At 45.6% G+C, this 22,376-nt stretch overlaps 1 protein-coding gene across 3 annotated transcripts; it reads right to left on the bottom strand.

Moving 5' to 3' along the window:
* Positions 1-3,306: 3,306 nt before the first annotated feature.
* On the bottom strand, positions 3,307-19,625 carry LOC118086351 (guanylate-binding protein 1-like). Of its 3 annotated transcripts, none has more exons than XM_035117859.2 (11): positions 19,410-19,625; positions 18,583-18,893; positions 17,216-17,343; positions 14,323-14,432; positions 13,342-13,541; positions 12,232-12,474; positions 10,299-10,582; positions 8,015-8,227; positions 7,124-7,226; positions 5,539-5,732; positions 3,307-4,142 (listed from the first exon to the last, which is right to left on the bottom strand). In XM_035117859.2, exons 2-11 carry the CDS (start codon positions 18,794-18,796, stop codon positions 3,936-3,938), a joined length of 1,896 nt encoding a protein of 631 aa, XP_034973750.1. In that variant the 5' UTR covers positions 18,797-18,893; positions 19,410-19,625; the 3' UTR covers positions 3,307-3,935. The 3 variants fall into 3 exon arrangements, with proteins under 3 accessions (XP_034973750.1, XP_034973749.1, XP_034973751.1); XM_035117858.2 differs by lacking the exon at positions 19,410-19,625 and adding an exon at positions 19,146-19,344; XM_035117860.2 differs by lacking the exons at positions 18,583-18,893; positions 19,410-19,625 and adding an exon at positions 19,146-19,343.
* Positions 19,626-22,376: the final 2,751 nt, after the last annotated feature.

Raw genomic sequence — 22,376 nt, 5'->3', positions numbered from 1 at the left:
AGGAACCCAGATATCTTAGATCTGGAAGGCTATGACAATAGATTTGGATGGCATGCATATCTTTGGTAAGGAAAATCAAAAGTTGATAGGGGATTTCTAAACCATATATTATTAGAAAATATATTTATGCTGGTTGGGAAAAACATAAGAATTTATTAGAGAATTAAATCCCATGGTGGCTATCACCATTAGAAGCATTGTCAGTTAAAAAAATAAGTATGGGAAAAGTATGAGTTGCTAACAGGAGGAAAATCAATTGAAAGTAAAAAAAAGTTTGAAGGCATAAGACATCCATTAACTGATTGGCTCCAATATCATCAATTAAACAACATTTTCAGGTTGGATAAAGGAGTCAGTCTTGGTAAAGAATTTTTGATATTGCAGAAAGTATTGTTGGGAAATATTGAAAGAGTTCTGTCAAAAATGTATAAATTGTTGCTGGAATGGGAAACAAAAGATGAGGAAGTAAAATATGTAATGATACACTGGGCAAAAGATGTGGGATATATACAATTTGCTTTATGGGAGAAGTTATGGAATGAGGATTTAAAATTTATAGCCTGCTGTATGTTAAAAGAGAATTATATGAAAATGATGTATAGATGGTATTTGACTCCTACAAGACTGGCGAAAATGTGTAAGAACTTGACCCACATATGTTAGTACATTTCATCATATGTGGTGGACCTGTAAAATAGCTAAGGCCTTATGAGAAAAGATTTATAATGAACTGAAAAAAATGTTTAAAATAACTTTTGTTAAAAAATCAGAGGCCTTTTTACTACCGGTATAAAATGAAAAGAATTACCGAAGGATAAGAAAGTACTGTCTGTGTATGCAACGACAGCAGCAAGAATGCTATTTGCCCAGGGATGGAAAGAAGAAAGAGCCCCATCGAAGGAAGAATGGATAATGAAGATGATGGACTATGCAGAGATAGCAAGGCTGACCGGGAAGATCAGGCACCAAGAGGATAACAAATTTAATAGAGAATGGCATAATTTTATACTGTAGACTATATTAAAGAACACTGTAAAAATTTAAAAGCGTTAGCGGAATTGACATATCACTTGTAATTTAAAACAACAAAGGATAAAAATGAAGTATAATAAATTTGGATAATTAGATGCAGTTAAAAAAGGAAGATAAATTTTGGAAGCCAAGGGAGGGGTAGAGGGAAGTCCCGGGGTTCAGGGAACCCCATAAAGGTACTGACATTTACTATGGTTTAATGTAAATGTGTGTGTGTGTGCGTTTAGAAAAAATTTTCTCTTTGATAATTTTTTTTAAAAGAACGTGTTATGTAATCTGGCATGTACCTATATGGTGATTAATGTGCATATACAGTACAAGTTCCACCTGCCACTGTTGCACTAGCTAGGAACAGCTTCACTGCATATTCAAAGAGGCTTGTAGCAGTCAGCACAAGCTGCCTCTCCCTGCCCCACCCTACAAACCTCTGGTAGCAACCAGTAATCACACAGGTGCCCCCCCTCTTTTGAGAAAGAGGGCTTGTCCACCCCATGGTAAAATGTGGACCTCATCCCAGTGTTGTCCCAAACCATCTCTGTTTTAAATGTGGAGGTTTTCAATCCTAGCCTTTTTGGACTTTCCAAGGATTTTTTTCAAAAAAAAACAATATTTAAAAGGGGAAAGATCCAGGACAACACTGGGATGGGGAAGATGTCGTTTGGGCAATCCTATGTTATTGGGGAGAAAGGCCGATGCAAACCTGCATTTTGCTCTCGTGCGGACAAACCCAGCTTGTCAGCACTGGAGGCTGCAATTCCAGCACATCCACCCACCACAGGGGCAAAGACTGAACCCCGGATACACGCAGCAGGTTGTTGCTACTCGGCACAGAGGGAAATTGACTCCGAGCATGTTCCACTACTGCATATATTTCAGGGCTGATTTCTTTCACACAACGGATTTCATAAGGGAAAAAATTTAAGTTGTGCCTGGCTGCAGAAGATGAGGGGAGAAAGAAGGTATTAAATTTAACAACAATGCACTAGGTCGAGGTGGTAATCATTGTAGATGCTCCTAAACCAACCTTCCCTGTACTGGTGCCCTCCAGATGTTGTGAACCACAACTCCCACCAGCTGGTATAGCCAATAGTCATAGTTGATGGGAGTTGTAGTCCCACAACATCAGGAGGGGATCAGGTTGGTTGAAGGCTGCTTGAGTCAAATACAGCAAGACCACAACTTATGCACATTTAACTTGTGCGAATTCAGCTTCATGTGTGTGGGTTTTTATTTTTTAAGGGGGTGGGGCTCGGAGGGAAATGACTTTGGCAATCCCACCCGCCATTGAACCCAATGTGTTTTGACTATACAGTACACAATTTTGGCTTTAGGTGTGATCCTTGATATTTTAGGGACGCGGGTGGTGCTGTGGGTTAAACCACAGAGCCTAGGGCTTGCTGATCAGAAGGTCAGCGGTTCGAATCCCTGCGACGGGGTGAGCTCCCGTTGCTCGGTCCCAGCTCCTACCAACCTAGCAGTTCAAAAGCACATCAAAGTGCAGCGGGAAGGTAAACGGCGTTTTCATGTGCTGCTCTGGTTTGCCAGACGTGGCTTAGTCATGCTGGCCACATGACCTGGAAGCTGTACGCCGGCTCCCTCGGCCAATAATGCGAGATGATATTTAAGTAGACACACTTTATGTAGACAATCACCATCTTGTCTCTGCCCACTAGAGGGCAATGCAAGGCTGGCTTGTTTCCTTTCTAGAAATAGCCTATCCTATTTTTAGTTCTGCACAAAGGAACTCCAGAGCAGGGGTTCAAAGTTGTGTATAGTGAAGCTCGGACTTAATATGTTAAAAATGTAACATTACTTCACTTTTTGGCATTCACAACCATGTTCCAAAAACACCTAAACAAGCTAATAGCGGGCTTTCTCTTAGAAGACCCACCCAGAATACATTTCCCTGCATAATCTTTATCCTAAGCAAATGTCAGTGGAGAAAAGACCAACACTGCGCACACAGCATACTTTTAAAGTACACTGGAAGCACATTTATCCCCTCAAAGAATTCTGGGAACTGTAGTTTGTTTAGAATTATTGGGAATTTTAACTCTGTGACTACAGTGCCCAGAATTCTTAAGAGGGAAAGAAGTTGCTCTGAGTGTGCTTTAAAGGTGTATAGATACAGCTCTCATGCTCCCTGAGTGGTGCAGATTTAGGGTGTTGACTTTTTTTTAACCTCATTTCCCTGTATCATAATTTGATGAGCTTTCATTAAAGATTAGATAAAATCTTACTTTCAAAGAGATTTGATTAAAAAAATCCTCACGCACAAAATGATTTAAAAAATTTTATTTATCCGTCTTTTGACCATTTTTGAAGTCACTGCAAGCAGATATAAAATTGAACCCAAGCTTTAGAGTCACATATATACAACATTATATAGGGTCATCAAACACACAATGAAGCTTTTTTTAGCTGCAGTAACAGTATAGACGCCGCTAGAGGACGATGTTTTGCTACCTCTCCTGTAGCTTCTTTTCCGAGCATGTCCGGCAGGGTCTGCTGGCTGAGTTTTGAGGTCCCCAAAAGGGGCTTTTACCTTGCGCAGGTGTGACATTTGTATACCCTATGTTGCTAAGAACACTCCCCATTGTGGAATGTGGTGTTGTGTCCCAATTTGATATGAAATATATATAGAATTGTTAATACAATTTTATGAAATGGTAAAACGGCATACAAAAAAATTAAAAATGGTTTGTGCGTAACCTTTTTAAATATTTCAATGGAATATACCTCATTTTAGTCATTAATAGGCAAAAGTTCATCCATTTGTGCTACAGGAAATAATTTTTGAGGGGGAAAAATGAAAAAGGCGTCACTAGTGCAGATGCATCTAACAATACATTCAAATGCAACCTTGCGACCTGCATTAATCCCACCCCACCCCCATGCTGGAACTATTTATTCGATCTCTTTGGTGTGCTCCCAGCTCCAGAAACTGTTGCAAGATGCGCCAAAGATAACATAGCTGGGATCAAATCTCCCACTAGAGACAACACCTGTTCCCAGGGAAAGCTTTTCTTTTCTTCCTTGAGACGTTGGATTTCACTCTCCATCTCCCTTGCCTTCCTCTGAAATCCTTCTTTCAGCAGCAACTCATGTTCCTGGAAAGGTATGGAGCACACAGAGACTCGAAGAGTGAGGGCAGAAAATTACAGATGCAGAATAAAATATTATTATTATTATTATTATTATTATTATTATTATTATTATTAATTTATTGATACCCCACCCATCTGGCTGGGTTTCCCCAGCCACTCTGGGCGGCTTCCAACAGAAAAATAAAATGCAATAATAAGACCAGAACTGGAGCAGAATGTCCACTACACTAGCTGGATATGAAAATGTACATTTTTTCCAGCCTGCTGCCAAATGAGAGGCACCCTTTGAGGCTGTGTACACACTCAGCTGTTAATAGCACAAAAATGTAGTTTTGCTCAATCTAGAATTGTTTGTGCTGATCCTCAACATGCTGCTTTCAATCCAGATTGATTCTAGATCCTACCATGCACAAGGGTCAGTATGGCTAATTGATATGCCCATTCCTCCCTTCACATGCCCCAGCAGAACGAAGGACGAAAGTACTGACTGCGCTCTTGAAACACGCTCACCCACAATGTCATTGGGCAGCTATGGATACACACACAAACATACGCCCCATGGCTGGGACCATTTACGTCTGTTTTTGGGTGGACACACTGTGGGGTAACACATAATCAATCTGCAATGAGCTTTTGTTTTTGGAATTACAGCAGTTTCTCAAGAAGCACTTATCAGGGATAAAAAGGTGCAGATTGTTTGTGGACTATGTAGAAAAAACAAGGACTCATAGAATCATAGAGTTGGAAGAGACCACAAGGGCCATCCAGTCCAACCCCCTGCCAAGCAGGAAACACCATCAAAGCATTCTTGACATATGCCTGTCAAGCCTCTGCTTAAAGACCTCCAAAGAAGGAGACTCCACCACACTCCTTGGTAGCAAATTCCACTGCCGAACAGCTCTTACTGTCTCAGTCTCCATAAATTCTAGAATAAGATGTTGTATGTACACAACCTGAAAATAGACTGTCTCCAAGCTAGAACTGGTTTTCAATAATAATAAGTATAAGTATAAGTATAAGTATATCAGGATTTGTGAAGAAGCACTACATGAGTTGGATCCAAGCTTTACCTAAACAACATGTGGCCTGCACTGAGAGGGTGAGGATATCTTAGCATATATAAATGACTGGTGGGGAGTCATTTAGAAGGGAAGGGGTGACTAGATTTGGCCTTGAGTGGAGGGAAGGGTTCCACTTCCAAGCACCATCTTAATAACATGCCCAAAAGCAGGAACTGGGGAAAAATGACCCTCCAGACCTTGTTGGCACCTGAACACAGGCCATACTGGCTTGTGCTGATGAGAGTTAAATCCAACCACAAGCTCCACCACACCCCACCCCAACCTAAAGATACATACTGCAGTGGGCGAGTGTCTGCAACCAGCTCAGCTCTCTTTACCTTGAGTTTATGCTGTATCATCCTTTCTGTTTCCTCTTCCAACATCTTCTTCTCTTTCTCCATCTTCTCCCTCAACAGCTGGAGCTGTTCATCGTGGCTTCGCTTCTCATCCTCCATCATTTGCTTCAACTGCGCCTGCTTTTGCTCCAACAGGTTCTGCTGCAGCTGGACTGCTTCGGCCTGAGCACGCTGGGCTGGGAGCCAGCGAAGAAAGAGAGACAACCTGAACTGCTGGCAGACAGGAAAGCATTGAAAGAGCAAAATCTGTAGGACCACCCCCTGCTACCCTATGAACTTGGCTGGTTTTACAGTCTTCACTCTTTGAGTATCTCCAACTTCCAAGCTGAGGTGGGGGCAGGGCCTGCTTTGTGGTGGCATCCGGACTTTAGAAGACATTCCCTGGTCATATTCATCAGGCTGCCTCCATTGTTATATTTTAGGCATCTCTTATGTACCCAAGATTTTACATGTCTTATATTTAATACTCTTTGAGGGCAATCTGGATAAAGAATCTCCATTTCCTTTACAGTGGTACCTTGGTTCTCAAACGCCTTGGCTCTCAAATGCTTTGGTTCCCAAACGCCAAAAACCCGGAAGTAAGTTTTCGAATGTTTTTCAGAAGCCGAATGTCGGATGCAGTTGTCGGTTATTGTTTCTGGGGCGCTTGTGCCAATCAGAAGCCACGCCAAGTGGTTTTTGAACATTTTGGAAGTCAAATGGACTTCCAGAACAGATTAAGTTCAAGAAGCAAGGTACCTTGGCGCTTTTGCTATTTATTTTGCATTTTTGTTTTTGAGGCTTTTTCTGTTAATTTGTTTTGTGGCTGTTTGGAACCCAGTTCAGCTACAGATAGATAGATAGATAGATAGATAGATAGATAGATAGATAGATAGATAGATAGATAGATAGATAGATAGTGTGACTGTGGAAATGGATAAAAGCCCCCCATCCAAACAATGACTATAATCAGTGCACGTAAGAAGTTTTTTTAAAAAAATCATCTACAATACTGTCTTATTTATTTTATGGTACAGTACATTGATTATTGCTTTCATTTTATGGATCAATGGTCTTGTTAAATAGTAAAATTCATGTTAAAATGCTGTTTTAGGGGTTGTTTTTAAAAGTCTGGAATGGATTAATCCATTTTGCATTACTTTCTATAGGAAAGTGCACCTTGGTTTTGGAACAAGTTTTGGAACGGACTTCCAGAACGGATTAAGTATGATAACCAAGGTACCACTGTATCAGGTCCTTCCAGACTAAAATATACGCCTTTCCCAGAGACACTTCAGAATTAAAATACTCTCTCTCGGGGCATCCCTTGATCACTCCTCCTTACCCCAAGCTATGGCTACACAACAAAACAAGGGACCTGTAAGATCAAATACATCTCCCTTTCACCCAGTGCTTTTGGGGTTTTATCCTGCTCAATGTGACACCACCATACCGATTACAATATCATAAAGCTAAGAGGTACCACAACTATAACCTGCTTTGCTAGGAGCTCAGAGCCCCACCAGGGCAGGCCAGAACAATGACATATAATTTATGATGTGTAAAGTCCCCTCCTCCAGATCTCCACCTTCAAGTTCCTTCTCTTGGGCAGTCAAGGCACAGTCCATTTGAAGGAGAGATTTTGCCACGGTCTCCTTGGATTTCTGGAATTCTTCAAGAGCACAGTCTGCCTGATAATGGATCGGAAACAAAGGTTATTAATTGAATGCAAATATGGGAGGAAAGTCAAAGCAGATTACATGCAGGGATTAAAGACAAAAAAACCTTGGTGTATTAATGTAGCAAATAACTGAATAATAGTACCGTAGTTGGGGTGAGATGCTGAGAAATGGATGTTAGTGATCTGTAATCCCTATCACATACTGTAGCTTGCAAAGAAGGAATGCCTCTTAAACTGATTTAACAGTCCAATCCTAGGCATATTTACTTGGAATCAAATCGTAATTAATTCAGTGGGGCTTGCTCCCAAGTAAATGTGCATTGAATTGCAGTTTACATCTACAGTAAGGGCGACAATCCTTTTTTTTCCTCCAGACCGATACCCGCCTTCCCTACGGGGAAACTTCTGGGAGGTGCTTGCTAGTGGCAGGTGGAGCCACAGGTAAAAGTGTAATATGCTAGTTTGTGCAATATGCTAGTTTTACACACAAACACATACACCCTTCTGCCCTCCATCCAGGCAAACAAGACACATTATGGAAGTTCAGGGGCACATTCCAGCAAGGCAGAAACCCTCAAGTAAGGCTAGTGAGGGCTGTGACCTGAGCATAGGGGGTATGGCTAAGGAGCTGTAGCATGGGGAGAGTACAGAGGACCAGAGGGAGAAGCCTGGATGGTCACAGTTGGCCCCCTTGGCCTCTGGTCTACAGTCTGGTTCTACTCTCCATCAGCATCAGAATGCTGAATCTTTGGATGCTGAGGAAATGTTGGCTCAGGTACTTCTGAGTAGTGAACCTACCTGAATTCCTTTCCGGGGTACCGAACGGTATTCCTCCACCATTTCGTTCCAGTTCTCCAGATAACGCTGGTAGCCACCGGGAGCAGAATAAATTCCCATGTGGACTCCAGCTTCCAGCTTCCGGTAAAGCTCCACCAGCACATTGTTGCAGCGGTCAAAGGACACCTGTTCGTTTCTCTGGCATAATTCTTCCTTTTTCTGCTTCAGCTGAAGCTGCCAGAGCAAAGCGAAAACAAAACCAGCGGAAAGATGGTGTGTTAACAACGAGGGGGAAACTTGCCCCGTTCTGTACCCTGTTGCAATAGGAAAGGCATACTAAGGCCGCATACAATCAACAGCACAGATTTCAGTCGAAATGGAACTGCTTGTTGTGGACGTCAGTTTTATTATTTGTCCACATCTTTTCTCGAGTTCAGAGCCAGGCTCCTTGCCATTTTCAGCCATCTGTTTATTGGGAGATGCACATATATTCGATTTCACTTGGAAATGTGCCGATTGCTGCTAGCTCAATGTGGCATTCTCTAGGCTACGTAAGTAAAGGAGTTGAGGTCAACTTGGCCTGCATTTCTATGTCTGTCGCTGCCTGGGAACAACATGCAACGGTCTCCATTTTGGACAAAGAGACTCTGAGAAAACCATGTAAGTTTCAGGCAGAAGTGAAGGAGCCCAGGCCTGGAAGTGCACATTCCATCAGCTCCCAGTTGGCATGAGAGGACTCTTGTCAGTCGTCTTTTAATATAATGTGGGTGGGGCTGTGGTCTAAACCACTGAGCCTCTTGGGCTTGCTGGTCAGAAGGTCGGCGGTTCGAATCCCTGCGACAGGGTGAGCTCCTGTTGCTCGGTCCCATTGATCTTGCCTAGGGTGCAAAAAATCCTAGCACCGGCCCTGGGTCCACCAGGCCTCAGACCATGTGGGGGAGGTGGAGTATATTTTGGGAAAAAATAATGCGATCCCTACAGAGGCTTAGGATGGAAGCTGCACCCCGCCAACTATATGGCTGGTGGACGTGCAGCTTCCTTCCCAAGCCCCCGAGGGAGGAGAGCGATCCCCGCAGAGGCTTGGGGAAAGGTCAAGAACTAGGGAGGGGGCACCGGAGGGATCTTTGCACCACGGCGCCGGGTATGCTTAAGACAGCCCTGGTAGATAAATAGGTACCGCTCCGGCAGGAAGGTAAACGGCGCTTCCATGCGCTGCTCTGGTTTCGGTGTTTCGTTGCGCCAGAAGTGGCTTAGTCCTGCTGGCCACATGACCTGGAAAAACTGTCCTGGGACAAACGCCGGCTCCCTCAGCCTGTAAAGGAGATGAGCACCGCAACCCGAGAGTTGTCTGCAACTGAACCTAACTGTCAGGGGTCCTTTACCTTTACCTTTTTTATTTGCTTTGGTGTTTTAAACCACCTTGGAAGAAAAGGCGGCATATAAACCCAATAAATAAGTAAGCTATGGAAGGCCCTCCTAGCCATGACATCTATAGCTATGCAACAGGATTTTCTCTAAATAAGCTTTACTAAGTGTGATCTTTTTTCATATCACAAATGCCTGGAGACGCAGGGGAATGCACCTGGGACCTTCTGCATGCAAAGCGGGGCTGTATTCTGGTGCTCCAGCCCTTCTCCAAGGTTCAGTTTTTAATTGCATTCTCTGCCTTGTGGGTTTCCTCTCTGACCACCGAGAAAGTTTCTGGTTCCATGACCCCATCTGCACTGCACATTTAAAGTGCTATAGGACTCCCATGAATTTGGGGAGCTGCAGTTGGCTTGGAAGAATTGTTAGGAGAGTGCCAGCCAGCCAGCCTGTGAGGCAAGGTGAGACCACCTCAGATGGCAAAATCCACAGGAGCTGCAGAGTGTGATGTAGATCTTTATTCTCCCCACCCCCCACCCTTGTTCCTGATGTAGATCTTCAGGAGGTGGGGGCGCCATTTTGTGGTTTGCCTCAAGTGCCAAAATGTCTCTGCCAGCCCTGGTTAGGAGATCCCTATTCCCCATCAGAGAGCTACAGTTTCCAGAGTGGTTGAAAAAACTACAGCGCCCAGAATTCTTAGGGGGAAGCCATGACTGTTTAAAATGATATGAAACTGCTTCAAATGTATGATGCAGATGGGGTGCGTCTGGGGGGGCAGAGGACCTACATTTGTCTACATTTCAGCATTCTTGAGGCCTTTTTTTCGGGCCTGCGAAACAGTCTGAGGAGCAGGAAGGAACTTTTAAAAAATGACCCTAAGTTCTGTTTCCAGCCACACTGGTAGAGACAGTTGACGAGGCACAAATGAAAGCACATATACCTCAAGATCCTCCTGGAATTTTTTAACGTGCATGATGCCAAAGGCACGGGCCATGAAGACAGCATTGGCTGCCTTCTCGCACTCGGCATGCACAGCCAGCAGCTCATCTACAGTGTCTGTGGGCAACGCCAACTGCTTCCCCACCAGCTCTTCGTAACAGGAAACGGCCTCGTGCACAGCAGCTGCGTTCTCAATCTCAGACAGGGCCAGCACTGCGTTCTCCAAGCACGGCACATCCCCACTGTTGATAGCATCGACGTAGATCTTCAATAACTTCTCAAGCACTGAAGAGGGAAGGAACAGTGAAGCCACAGAACTAACCTCCTTGCACTGAAAGAGTAATTGCAGGCCCCAAACACCCTTGAGTTGTTTGTCTGCATCAAGTATCAAGTCTGCATCAAGTAGCTGCAGATTCACCAGGCGAGAGCAGAATACAGTTACCGTATCTTACATGTAATAATAATAATAAAGGGCATAGTAGCCACCCGTTTTCTATTTACAAAAGCAAGATTCTGTCCCTCGTGGCTGCAGGAAATAACTTGAATACATATTGGCTGAAAAAGCAGGGAGGAATCTTGATAGAAATCCAACACATACCTCCTCCTAGTTACTCTTGTTACTCTTCCTCCCTTGCTCTCTCCCACAACTCAGCAACTTACATGCAACTGAGGGATTGGCCACACCGGAGCAAAATGTGGATTTGTACTTACCGGTCTCCCCCATTAATGTAGGGGCACTTGTTGTCCTGGACATTTCCCCTTTTACATGCAGGGCACAGCTGATCCTTGGAAATTATGAAATGGCCAGGTTAAAAAAATGTACTTTAAAGAAGGGAAAAGGAGAGACAAGGGGAACACTGAGACAAGAGAATATGTCATGTGAACACTCCTAGATTAATGGGGAGACAGCATGTGCAAATCCATATTTTGCTCTGCATTGGGCAAGTCCTTAGTCTGCACCTGCTCCAACTGAGGAGTCAGGCCTGAACCAACCATTTTCTACAGCCAAGTGGGACCCTATTGGTTTCTGATGTCACCTGATCCCTAATGGGCTGGTTTGAGTAACACCCTTCGCCCTAAGCCATCTAGAATGGTGGCGCTGCTATGCAGCAGACATCGCAACATCCACAAGCTGCTCTGCTGACAGAGGAAAAAGGCTCCACCTATGAAATTCCCAGTTTGAGACTTGTTATTACAGTCATACCTTGGTTCTCAAACGGAATCCATTCCGGAAGTCCATTTGACTTCTGAAAATGTTCAAAAACCAAGGTGCAGCTTCCAATTGGCTCCAGGAGCTTCCTGCACTCAATCGGAAGCCGTGGAAGCCACGTCGGATGTTCAGCTTGCAAAAAAAAGTTCGCAAACCTCCCACCAGAGGTCAAAGAGAATAACAACTACCAGACCTTTAGAAGGCATCTTAAGGCAGCCCTGTTTAGGGAAGCTTTTAATGTTTGATGGATTTCTGTATTTTAATATTTTGTTGGAAGCCGCCCAGAGTGGCTGGGGGAACCCGGCCAGATGGGCGGGGTATAAATAATAAATTATTATTATTATTATTATTATTATTATTATTATTATTATTAACACTCCTTTCTGGGTTTGCGGTGTTCAGGAGCCAAAACTTTCGAGTCACAAGGCGTTCGAAAACCAAGGTACGACTGTAGTATCATCAGAACTACACCAGGCAAAAGTATCGAAATCTCAAGTCCAAAGTGCAACAGAGGTCACTGATCAGCACTAAGGTGTGTTAGGTGTACTTTCAACACCTGAGGTCTGAAGCTCTGAGGTGTTCTGTACAATGGCCAATTATTGGTTTTTATTGGTTGGCATCCACCTGTCTTGAGAGACAGTGGAAGAGTGTGAAATGGCTCCTATTGAAATGGTTTCTAACTGCCACCTGTCCCAACCTACAAACTTGCAAAAGCGTTCCTTACTTCTCCCTGTCACAACTTGGCCTCCCGGGACTGTCTTGGGTCGAGATGTCTCCCAGATGTGTTGGCAGAAACGACCCACCGGTTCCAAGAAATCCTCCTCCAAATCATCTTCTTCCAGATGCTCTAGCTGATGCAAATTCTTCTTGTTAGCTGGGCGGTCAAACGTGAAACATTTCCGTGATGGAAAGAATTTGCGGATACATGACTTGGGCACATTGAACTTCTGGATTTGCTCAGTGTCACCTAAGGAAGAAGTGTGAACACACAAGACGATTTGTTAATATTGACAAATTAAACAGAAAACGTACCATTCATCTCCCCAGTGTGGGAAAACTTATTTTGTACACATTCAAGTTTCCATGCTGACTCAACATCTGAGGACCCAGGAGTTACTGTACGCTGAGTTAGGATAGTGCTCTCTGTCTCAGCACTGCAAATGTGATGGTATAAAATAATGACGCTTTTGAGCATGTACATACAGCTCACACAAGTATATGTGAGATTATTGGGCAAGGCGTCAGAGGGGTTTCAGGAGGCCCAGTCCAAATGCACAAGCAACATGGTACACTTGGTAGTATGCAGTTTTGATGTATTGTCGTGATGTACCTATATGTGTGCTCCATCAGGCAAGTAGCATGGGGATGCTTGTTAAACCCATTTGGCCCTCAACGGGTACATGACTGGTCATAGAATCATAGAATCATAGAGTTGGAAGAGACCACAAGGGTCATCCAGTCCAACCCCCTGCCAAGCAGGAAACACCATCAAAGCATTCTTGACATATGGCTGTCAAGCCTCTGCTTAAAGACCTCCAAAGAAGGAGACTCCACACACTCCTTGGTAGCAAATTCCACTGTCGAACAGCTCTTACTGTCAGGAAGTTCTTCCTAATGTTTAGGTGGAATCTTCTTTCTTGAAGTTTGAATCCATTGATCCGTGTCCGCTTCTCTGGAGCAGCAGAAAAGTCATATGCACTCACTTGAATTCTAGGCCCTTATTCTTTACATCAGCTGTATGCCTCCAAATTAACAGTGTCCTCTAGGCTGTTAACAAGCCCCAGCTTTCCCTCCCCACCTCAGACGCTTCCTTATCTTTTTGCAGTTATTGTACCTTTCCGCAATCTCAAGGCATTCTCCAGGTACCCGTCCTCAGTGATGGGCTGTCCATCTATCTCCAGCTGTAGTGTGAAATCCCGCACTGCCCAGATGAAGTCTGGGAAGAAGCGGACAAATTCAGCAGAGTTCTCCTCCTCTGTATCTTCCCCGGAGGAAGCTTTTGCTTTAATCTTTTTTGTCAGCTCAGTGACATAGCTGGGGAGTGCTAAGGAAAACAATTCCAGGGCTGGGCTGGGGCTTTGCAATATGAACTTCAGCCAAATCATGCACTGGCTGGACCTGTCTGCAGGTGCAGTAGTGGCTGGAGAATGAGATTACCTCCGAGCAGGTGCAGTGAGATTTTCTATGCTACAGACTGACCACCTCTTGCAGTTGTGATTTGGGGAGAGCTTTGTGGCAAGGGACTTGTTTTAACATTGTGACCTTATGCCCTTATTATACACCTTCAGGTCAATTCCTGAACCCACCCCTTCAAGGATTCCTAGCTCCCCTACTCCTTCCACTAGTTACAGGTAGGTAGCCGTGTTGGTCTGACGTAGTCGAAACAAAAAATAAATAAAATTCCTTCCAGTAGCAACTTAGAGACCAACTAAGTTTGTCATTGGTATGAGCTTTCGTGTTCATCTGAAGAAGTCTGCATGCACACGAAAGCTCATACCAATGACAAACTTAGTTGGTCTCTAAGGTGCTACTGGAAGGGTGTTTTTTTTGTGTGTGTTTTTTCCGACTACTCCTTCCACCTATCTCAGCATCATGCAAACCAGTCTTAGCATCATAGTTCCTCAGCATCATGCAAACCAGTCTTAGCATCATGGAGTCTCAGACCAGGAGGGTTCATTCCACCTGCTTCTGCATCAAGAGATCTGTCTCCCATGGAGTGAAACCCCTAGGGGGACAACCTACACCTGCCTCCTCCTAGATCCTCCAGGCCAAGCGTGCAAGCCCAGCTGGGATTTCTGATGCCCCCAAAGGATACTGCAGGTTCTCCAGGGCATTTTGGTCAATGGTGCCCATGCTGTTGTACACCAGGGTGCTGCTGAGCAGAATGGCCAGGGCAAAGATCCACGAGTCGTTCTGTGTGTTTCCCTGAAACAGAAACAGGCCTTTCTAGGATATCCCAAGACTCCATCACCCCAGATCCCATTGCCCCATTGCCAGCTGCAGCTCTTTCCTCAGGGAGCTACATATGCAAAGATAGCTGCTTCGAGGTTTGTGTTGTTGCTTTTCCGCTGCTCCTTGGAAATGAATGCAGATCATAACTTGCTTGCAGCATCTTAGACTGCACTTGGAAGCCTTGCAGAGGCATATTGCCTAACTGTTGGCAACTACCCCAAAAGCACAAAACAGATGTGTTTATTGTACAGGTGAAACTTGGAAAATTAGAATATCGTTGAAAAGTGCATTTATTTCAGTAATGCAACTTAAAAGGTGAAACCAATATATGAGATAGATGCATGGCATGCAAAGCAAGATATGTCAAGCCTTTATTTGTTGTAATTGTAATTATTTGTCGTTAGGTGGGTCAATTATAAATGAAATGTAATTAATGAAATGTAATAGCAATGTTTATTTTTGTATTATTGTAACTATTTGTTTTATTACTGTGGAATTTCCCAAAGAAAGCATTTGTAAAAATTAAAAGAAAAAGAAAAAATAGTAAGTTGCATTACTGAAATAAATGCACTTTTTGACGATATTCTAATTTTCCAAGTTTCACCTGTATGTTTAGGTTTTTTCCATCTATGACACTCAACCTGTCACACAGCCTCCGAAGTGGCTTGTACCAGAATTTGGTGATGGGTACAGGAACTCAATATCCTGAGAATTTAAACTTTCAATTAAAATAAAGAGTAAATTCTAGCACACAAGGTAAAGGGACTCCTGACCATTAGGTCCAGTCGTGACCAACTCTGGGGTTGCAGCACTCATCTCGCGTTATTGGCCAAGGGAGGCGGTGCACAGCTTCCAGGTCATGTGGCCAGCATGACAAAGCCGCTTCTGGCGAAGCAGAGCAGTGCACGGAAACACCATTTACCTTCTCACTGGAGCGGTAACTATTTATCTACTTGCACTGCATGCTATCGAACAGCTAGGTTGGCAGGAGCTGGGACTGAACAACGGGAGCTCACCCCGTCGTGGGGATTTGAACCGCCAACCTTCTGATCGGCAAGCCCTAGGCTCTGAGCGCCACCCGCGTCCCTTAGCACACAAGGTAAAAGTGGTTAAATCTGCTGAACCACAGGGAAAGCTAGCCAGGATGCATGCAACCAATGTTGGGCAGAGCCAGAAATAATGATCGGTAGAATTTCCAGCACTGCACCACTCTTGTTCTTCTTAGCTCTCAATCACTCACACACCATGGAAGAAGTACGGTAGCATTTGCCATTTAGGTGGTACAGAGAACAAAAAACCTGTGTGCTGCTTGCAAAATGAGCAAATAAATGCAAGACTGCTTACCATAAAGGCCATGAATTTCAGGGGGAAATTTTTTATCATTTCAAGACGAAGCAAACACAGCCCACACAGTTGACTGCAGAATCACTGTTTGTGTTTGTGATGACTAATTATCTTGTGTAGCACAAATCTGGCAAGTGGAACTGCCCTGGCACACCCAGAGCAATTATTGCTGGAAACAAGCCTGAAACTGAAACCTTTGTTGATACAATACATTAAATGTTACAATTTCATTTTTGCTGTCTAATGTGTCCCAGGAAAACTATAAAGCACCTATAGGGTATTATTAAACATGACCCTATTGGCATATTAAAATATCATGCCTTCACCGAGAACTCTCATTCTTCAGTGAAGCATTATAGTTCATTGTAAACTTCCTTGAGTGGCAGCATTTTCTGCGTACTTGAAATGTTTTTCAGAGCTGCGCCTTGTGTCAATGAATTGTCACTCGGGTGTCAGGAGTATGGGCAGGAGTCAGGCTCTGGGGCCTGTAGTGCTTTGCAGGACTGGGGCCTGCCTCAGCTTGTGCTGGAGAAGCAAGGAGTGGCCACTCAGGTGAGGCCTCAGCTTGTGCTGGAGAGGCAGGGAGTGACCACTCAGGTGAGACCACGATATCTCACTGCACCTGGTGGCAGGAGCTGGGAGGGATAAAAGCTCAGCATTTCCCTTCAGCTCTTTGCCACAGCAACGCTATCCCTGCCTGGTTGCCTCTGGCCTTTTGCTCCTTGGACCTTTGCCTTTGCCGACGCCTTGATCCTCGACCCTTGGACCTTTGCCTTGCTGACGCCTTGCTCCTTGACTCCCAGACCTTCGCCTCTGCCTTGCTCCTTGACCCTGTGACTGCCTGCTGCTGGACCCTCAACCCTGCACCTGTTCCTGCTTCTACACCACCATCTTGCCCTGGTCCTGACGTCCTCAGCCAGGGCTTCAACCGCCCGCTGACCGGACCGCGAAATCGGGTAAACATGATAGATGCCCCATTTGCAAACCACAAATACCTGCACCAAGAAATTTAGTTTCATAATAAATGTTGGCCCCTCCAGCAGAAGAGGCTAACTTTCTTCACTTTCCCCCAAGGGCCGCCACATTAGCATATGGCTAACCTTCTGGAAGTCACATGTCAAAGTAGATGTGGCCAAATTATAAAAGTGGGTGCGGCCTTCTTTTAAAATGGCATGTTTGGGGTAGGGACAACTTGGGGGGCCAGAAACAGCCAGCTATACCCACCCTTGCTTTTATCCTGCTAACAAATTCTGGGTTACAGGAACATTCCAAAATGTGTAACACAGTGATATAACTGGCATAAGTATCGGTCATCCCTATGAATATTTGGCCAGCGGATTTTGTCACAGGGCTTTTTTGAATGCGTTGGGCTTCTGCAGCCCCCACCTGAGTTGCCATCTCCCCCAGCTCACCTTCTGCACATCACCCAACCCTTCTGTATCCAGTAACACCAGTGAGAGGTCTGACCTGTAGGGATGTGGGAGACACCACATCCAGATGCCCTTGGTGAGCGCCTGCACTGTGGTACCCAGACAGAAACCTGTGGGAGGAGGAGCAGATGATGATGATTATGATATTATTATTATTATTATTATTATTATTATTATTATTATTATTATTATGCCGCCCATCTGACTGGGTTGCCCCAACCATTCTAGAAAACAAGCAGTGCTGAGGTTGAAGGCTTTGATCCTGCACACAGTTTCTAAACTCTGTGGAACTTACTTCTGAGTAAAGATACCTAGGATCAGATGGCAAACTCTCTTTGGCTCAAGGTCCAGCTGCCACAGGGTTCCAGACATCCTCAGAGGACAAAGAAGCCACCTCACAGGACTTTGAGGAGTAACCAGGACCGATATGAGTCCATTGCTCACATTGATTCACCTTCTTATTGAACTGTACTCTCTTGTTGAAATATATATTGCAATATACAAGGGGTGGCCAACTCCCAAGAGGCTGTCATCTACTTTCAGAATGAACATCTGGCAATGATCTACCCCTGGTTTTTTTTAGAGGTTCAGCTCAAACTTGTTGAGCTTTTTTGGGGAGGAAGAAAGCCCGTTTTTAGGGGTTCAGCTCAAAGTTCTTCAGCTTTTTGGGAGATGAGGGAAGCACCGTTGGGGGGGGTTAAGGTGCAGGCTTTTTGGGGGAGGAGAGTTCCATTTGAGGGGGAAGGCAAGGGAAGTAGGGGTTAAGTCACTCACAAAAACATCGCTATGAATGAAAACAGCCACACAGAGGGAGCCCCATCTTCCCTTCCTGAGTTCAAACAACAATGGAGGGCGGGATGAGGGGGCAGGGCAGGAGTCAGATTTACAGACGTAGAGGAAAGGGAGCCAGAGATCAACCACGATCTACCAAAACATTGAGGGGATCTACCAGTAGATTGCGATCAACCTGTTGGACATCCCTGCAATATACTCACAGGCCTATCATTTTGGTGCCATGTAGTCTGCAAAGTGCCACTTGTGCTGATGTTCCTTCAGTGGGGCAGTTAGGTAATAGTCCTAGGATACCCCATAAGATGGCAACGTGTGTTACCTGCCATATTAAGGTAGCTTCCTGCTCAGTGGGGACCTCTGCCCCAAAGTCCTTCCCATCCGCTCTGGTTCTGTATAAATATTAATGTACTCTTCTTCCTCCATGCTTCTCCCCAGGCTAGGAGGAAATCCAGTAGCTCTGATACCCTGTTCCAGAAACACCAGTAGCTTCCTCATGCGAAGCTACTAGACTCCAGCCCTTCCCTTGAGTAACAAGGAATATTCATGAAGCCAGTCACCTTTTCTCTTGCCCGCAAGCCTGTTCATGAGGTAGGACTTGCCCGTGCGGTACAACCCCGCAATGGCCACCACCACCACCGGCTGGCGGATCCCGGCAAGCACCTCTGCAGCCTCCTGGTTCACCACAAGCTTCCCGTCTGGATTGTTCTCAATTAGGCAAATAGGAGCCGCCATGTGGACCTGCCCTGGGGCCATCATGCAAGAGAAGATCATAGCTGCCAAGTTATCCCTTTTTTAAAGGGATTTTTCCTTATGCTGAATAGGCTTCCCCGCGAGAAAGGGGAAAACTTGGCAGCTATGGAAGATGAGTCTGCAAAAGGAAAACAGAGGAGCTCATTATGCCAGAGTTTGCTGTCGCCACCACTGACCCTAGGTTGGCACAGCATCATCCCTGACCACTGGTCCTGTTAGCTAGGGATCATGGGAGTTGTAGGCCAAAACACCTGGAGGGCGGCAGTTTCGGGATGCCTGGCTTATAACTACTTTCTACTGAATGAAACGTGAAACATAAACTCAATTAAAAGTTTATTCAGAGCTCGGAAAGTGAACCCCATACACTTACCTGAAGGTAAGCACCGCAGGACACGTAGGAGTTACTGCCGAGGAGACGTGGGGCGGTGGCGTTGCAAGACATACGTGGAAGCATTAGTAATACAGTACAGTACAGTATTAGCAAAAGGGAGCAAAGTCGCTGCAGGCGCCGCGCGCGCATTCAACCCCCTCCCGCAGGCTCCATGTTTAACCCTTCCCTTGCCAACCACTTCCCCGCTGGGGTTCCCAGCCTTACCAGCTTTGGCTACCGCCCACATGCCAGCGCCGCGCTTACCTCGCAAAAAGAGAGGAGCGACAAGGAATCCGAAGCTACGATGTTTCGCTCCCCCCCCCCCCAGCTCAAAGTTCTCCCGGGTGGTTTGCAAAGCGCTTCCCGCTTGCCTTGGATGTTCAGATAGGGAGCGATCCCCCAAGCCCACCTCTTGTCTTTTCTCGGTTGCGGCGCAGAAAAACTGCTCAAAAATTGCACCCACCAGATCGCCCTTCTCCGAAAAACTGGCGTCTGGCCGGCTGGGGGCGGGGGGGGGGGAATCGGCTTCCACGTGACTTGCCTGCAGGTGGAAATATAGGGGGGGTGAAAGCGAAAGCGAAAGCTCGCGGGCTGCCTTTTTGTCGGAAAAGCAAGCGATTCCGGGAATTCAGCTTTTCCGCAGTTGAATGCTTGGGATCACATAATTGCAGAGGTGGAAGGGATCCCGCGGGTCATTCTAGCCCAACCTCCTGCAATGCCGCAGTCTCAACTAAAGCAGCCCTGACAGGGGACAGGGGGGCATCCAACCTCTTAAGTGGCAGAGATGGTGCGTTTAGGAGGTTGCTGCCTTGTACCAAGTCAGAGCGATCTAGTGCCGTATTGCCTTCACTGGCTGGGATTTCGGGGTGGGGTCTTCTCTCAGCTAGACCTTACCTCGCCCTATTTGCATTATAGAATCATAGAATTGTAGAGTTGGAAGAGACCACAAGGGCCATCCAGTCCAACCCCCTGCCGAGCAGGAAACACCATCAAAGCATTCTTGACATATGCCTGTCAAGCCTCTGCTTAAAGACCTCCAAAGGAGACTCCACCACACTCCTTGGTGGTGCGTACAGTCTGTGTACACACAATGCCTACGATGCACTTTCAAAGCAGGTCTTTCTCCCAAAGGAATCCTGGGAACTGTAGTTTCTTCAACGTGCTGGGGATTGTAGCTACAGCCCCCAGGATTCTTTGGAGGGGGAGAAATGTGCTTTTTGAAGGGTCCACACCACACTGAAAAAACAGTACCGTTGAGAGTGGGGAAAATAACTTCCGACACAGGGGAAAGCAAAAGAAAGATAGTGTCCACACCCTTCTGGGGCACTAATTTTCACATTAGCACTTAAAACTCCAGACTGAGGTACAAATGGTGGTTCAAAAGCTGTAAAAATCTGCCTTTTGACTATTCACAGACAGCATCGTCTTTATGATTTATTGTCAGCTGGTTTGGGGGTGTCACAAAGCTCCCCCCCCCAAAAAAATGCTTGGAACTGTAGTTTGTTAAAGGTGTTGGAAATTGCAGCTCTGTGGGGGTATATCACAGTTCCCAATATTCTTTGGGGTGCTTTTGAGGAGCTCACACCACATTGAGGAAATAGTACAGTTGAGAGAGGGAAAGTACTGTAACTTTTGACACAGGATAAAGCAAAATGGAAGGCAAGAAGTCTAATGAACCAGCTGCTCCCAGGGCTGGCCATTTTGCAGCCTGAGGCACAGTCCCTGCACAGTCTACGTACAGTAGCTGACTGGACTGGCAGCTGACTTATTTCAACGCTGTTAACAGGGCAGCATCCTCTACCACACATGAAGGCAACAGGGAATCTTGCAGGTCTCAGGGCAGATGGAGGGACACACTCATTTCTGTCGTCCTAAAGGAGGAACTGGTAGTGGCAGGGGGACCTCAATTGGAATGGTTGGGGAGGCTGCTGCCAGAGGCACATTTAGGAGAGCGCGACCAGTTCAGTCGCACTGGGTGATGAGCTTTGGAAGTACAGCAGACGACACCACAACTATTATTTAGAATGGAGTCCAAGAGGCAGCAGGAACCAAATTTTGGCTTCACACAGGGCTCTGCTGGAATTTGAGGGCCCAAGGTCCACCACTGCTACTGTTTTCCCCTCTCCTCCTCGGCACCCGCCCACTGAGGCACCTGTTGGTCGCTTCACTACGGGAGACGCCAGGGCTGTGTGCCCTCCCAGCCGACTGCCAGGCGTCTCCACCCACCGGTGCAGCATGAGACAATGACCCTGGCTAGAAACCAGGGCTCACAGTATCAGCAGATTGCACTTAGCAGCAAAAACGACAGGTGAGGGACGGTCATAGTGGCATTATTTAGAGGCTTTATTAAACATATCTCAGGAGTAAGAAAAATATGTCTTCTCTCCTTCATGATCAGCGCAGAAGCAAAAGCAAAACGCAACGGAAGTGCACAGACATGTGACATACAACAGCTACATGTCTGTACCTTAAGGTGGAACTGAATTCCCAACACCTGTGTCACTCTGCCTACTGACAGGCCTGGGCCAGTCATCTACTTGTACAGTCTCAAATGCCTGATTATCAGCGATCAAGTAGGGATTTAGGCCTCATCATGGGACTGAAACTGCCTTGGTGGCACTGGTCGATGATCTCCGGCGGGCTAGGGACAAAGGTGAGAGCTGTTTCCTGGTCCTGCTGGATCTCTCAGCGGCTTTTGACACCATAAACCAGGGGTGGCCAACTCCCAAGACACTGTGATCTACTTTCAGAATTAAAATCTGGCGGTGATCTACCCCCATTTTTGGGGGTTTGGCTCAAAGTTGTTGAGGTATTTTAGGGAGAAGGAAAGGGGGGGTGACCAGATTTGGTAACCTTTTGGGGGGGGAGCACTGCCCAAATACTTTTCTTACAGGGGACAACAGAAACTTTTAGAGATTTCTTGGGAGAGAGTTGCATAAAAGCACTCACAAAACTGTACGCCGCACAAACTCCTTTACCCACTCCATTAATCTACCTATCAATATTTCTTAAAAAAAATACATGCCTTCATCCACTGTTAGTGTGACACCTGCATCACCATTTTGGTAACCAACTGTTTGATATCAGGCGAGTACTGTGTCAGGGCCAGCTTCAGGGAATCCTTAGGTGCTCATCTGTCATGTTTGAACGTTGCATACTCTTTGTCATTTTTAAATATGAAAATGCAGATTCACACAAATAAGTAGAACCAAAACATGAGTGTAAAATTTC

Source organism: Zootoca vivipara, chromosome 6, assembly GCF_963506605.1.
Source record: "Zootoca vivipara chromosome 6, rZooViv1.1, whole genome shotgun sequence".
NCBI classification, from domain to species: domain Eukaryota; kingdom Metazoa; phylum Chordata; class Lepidosauria; order Squamata; family Lacertidae; genus Zootoca; species Zootoca vivipara.
Note: the sequence above shows the minus strand (reverse complement) of the source record. Positions and strands in the feature narration are given on the sequence as shown.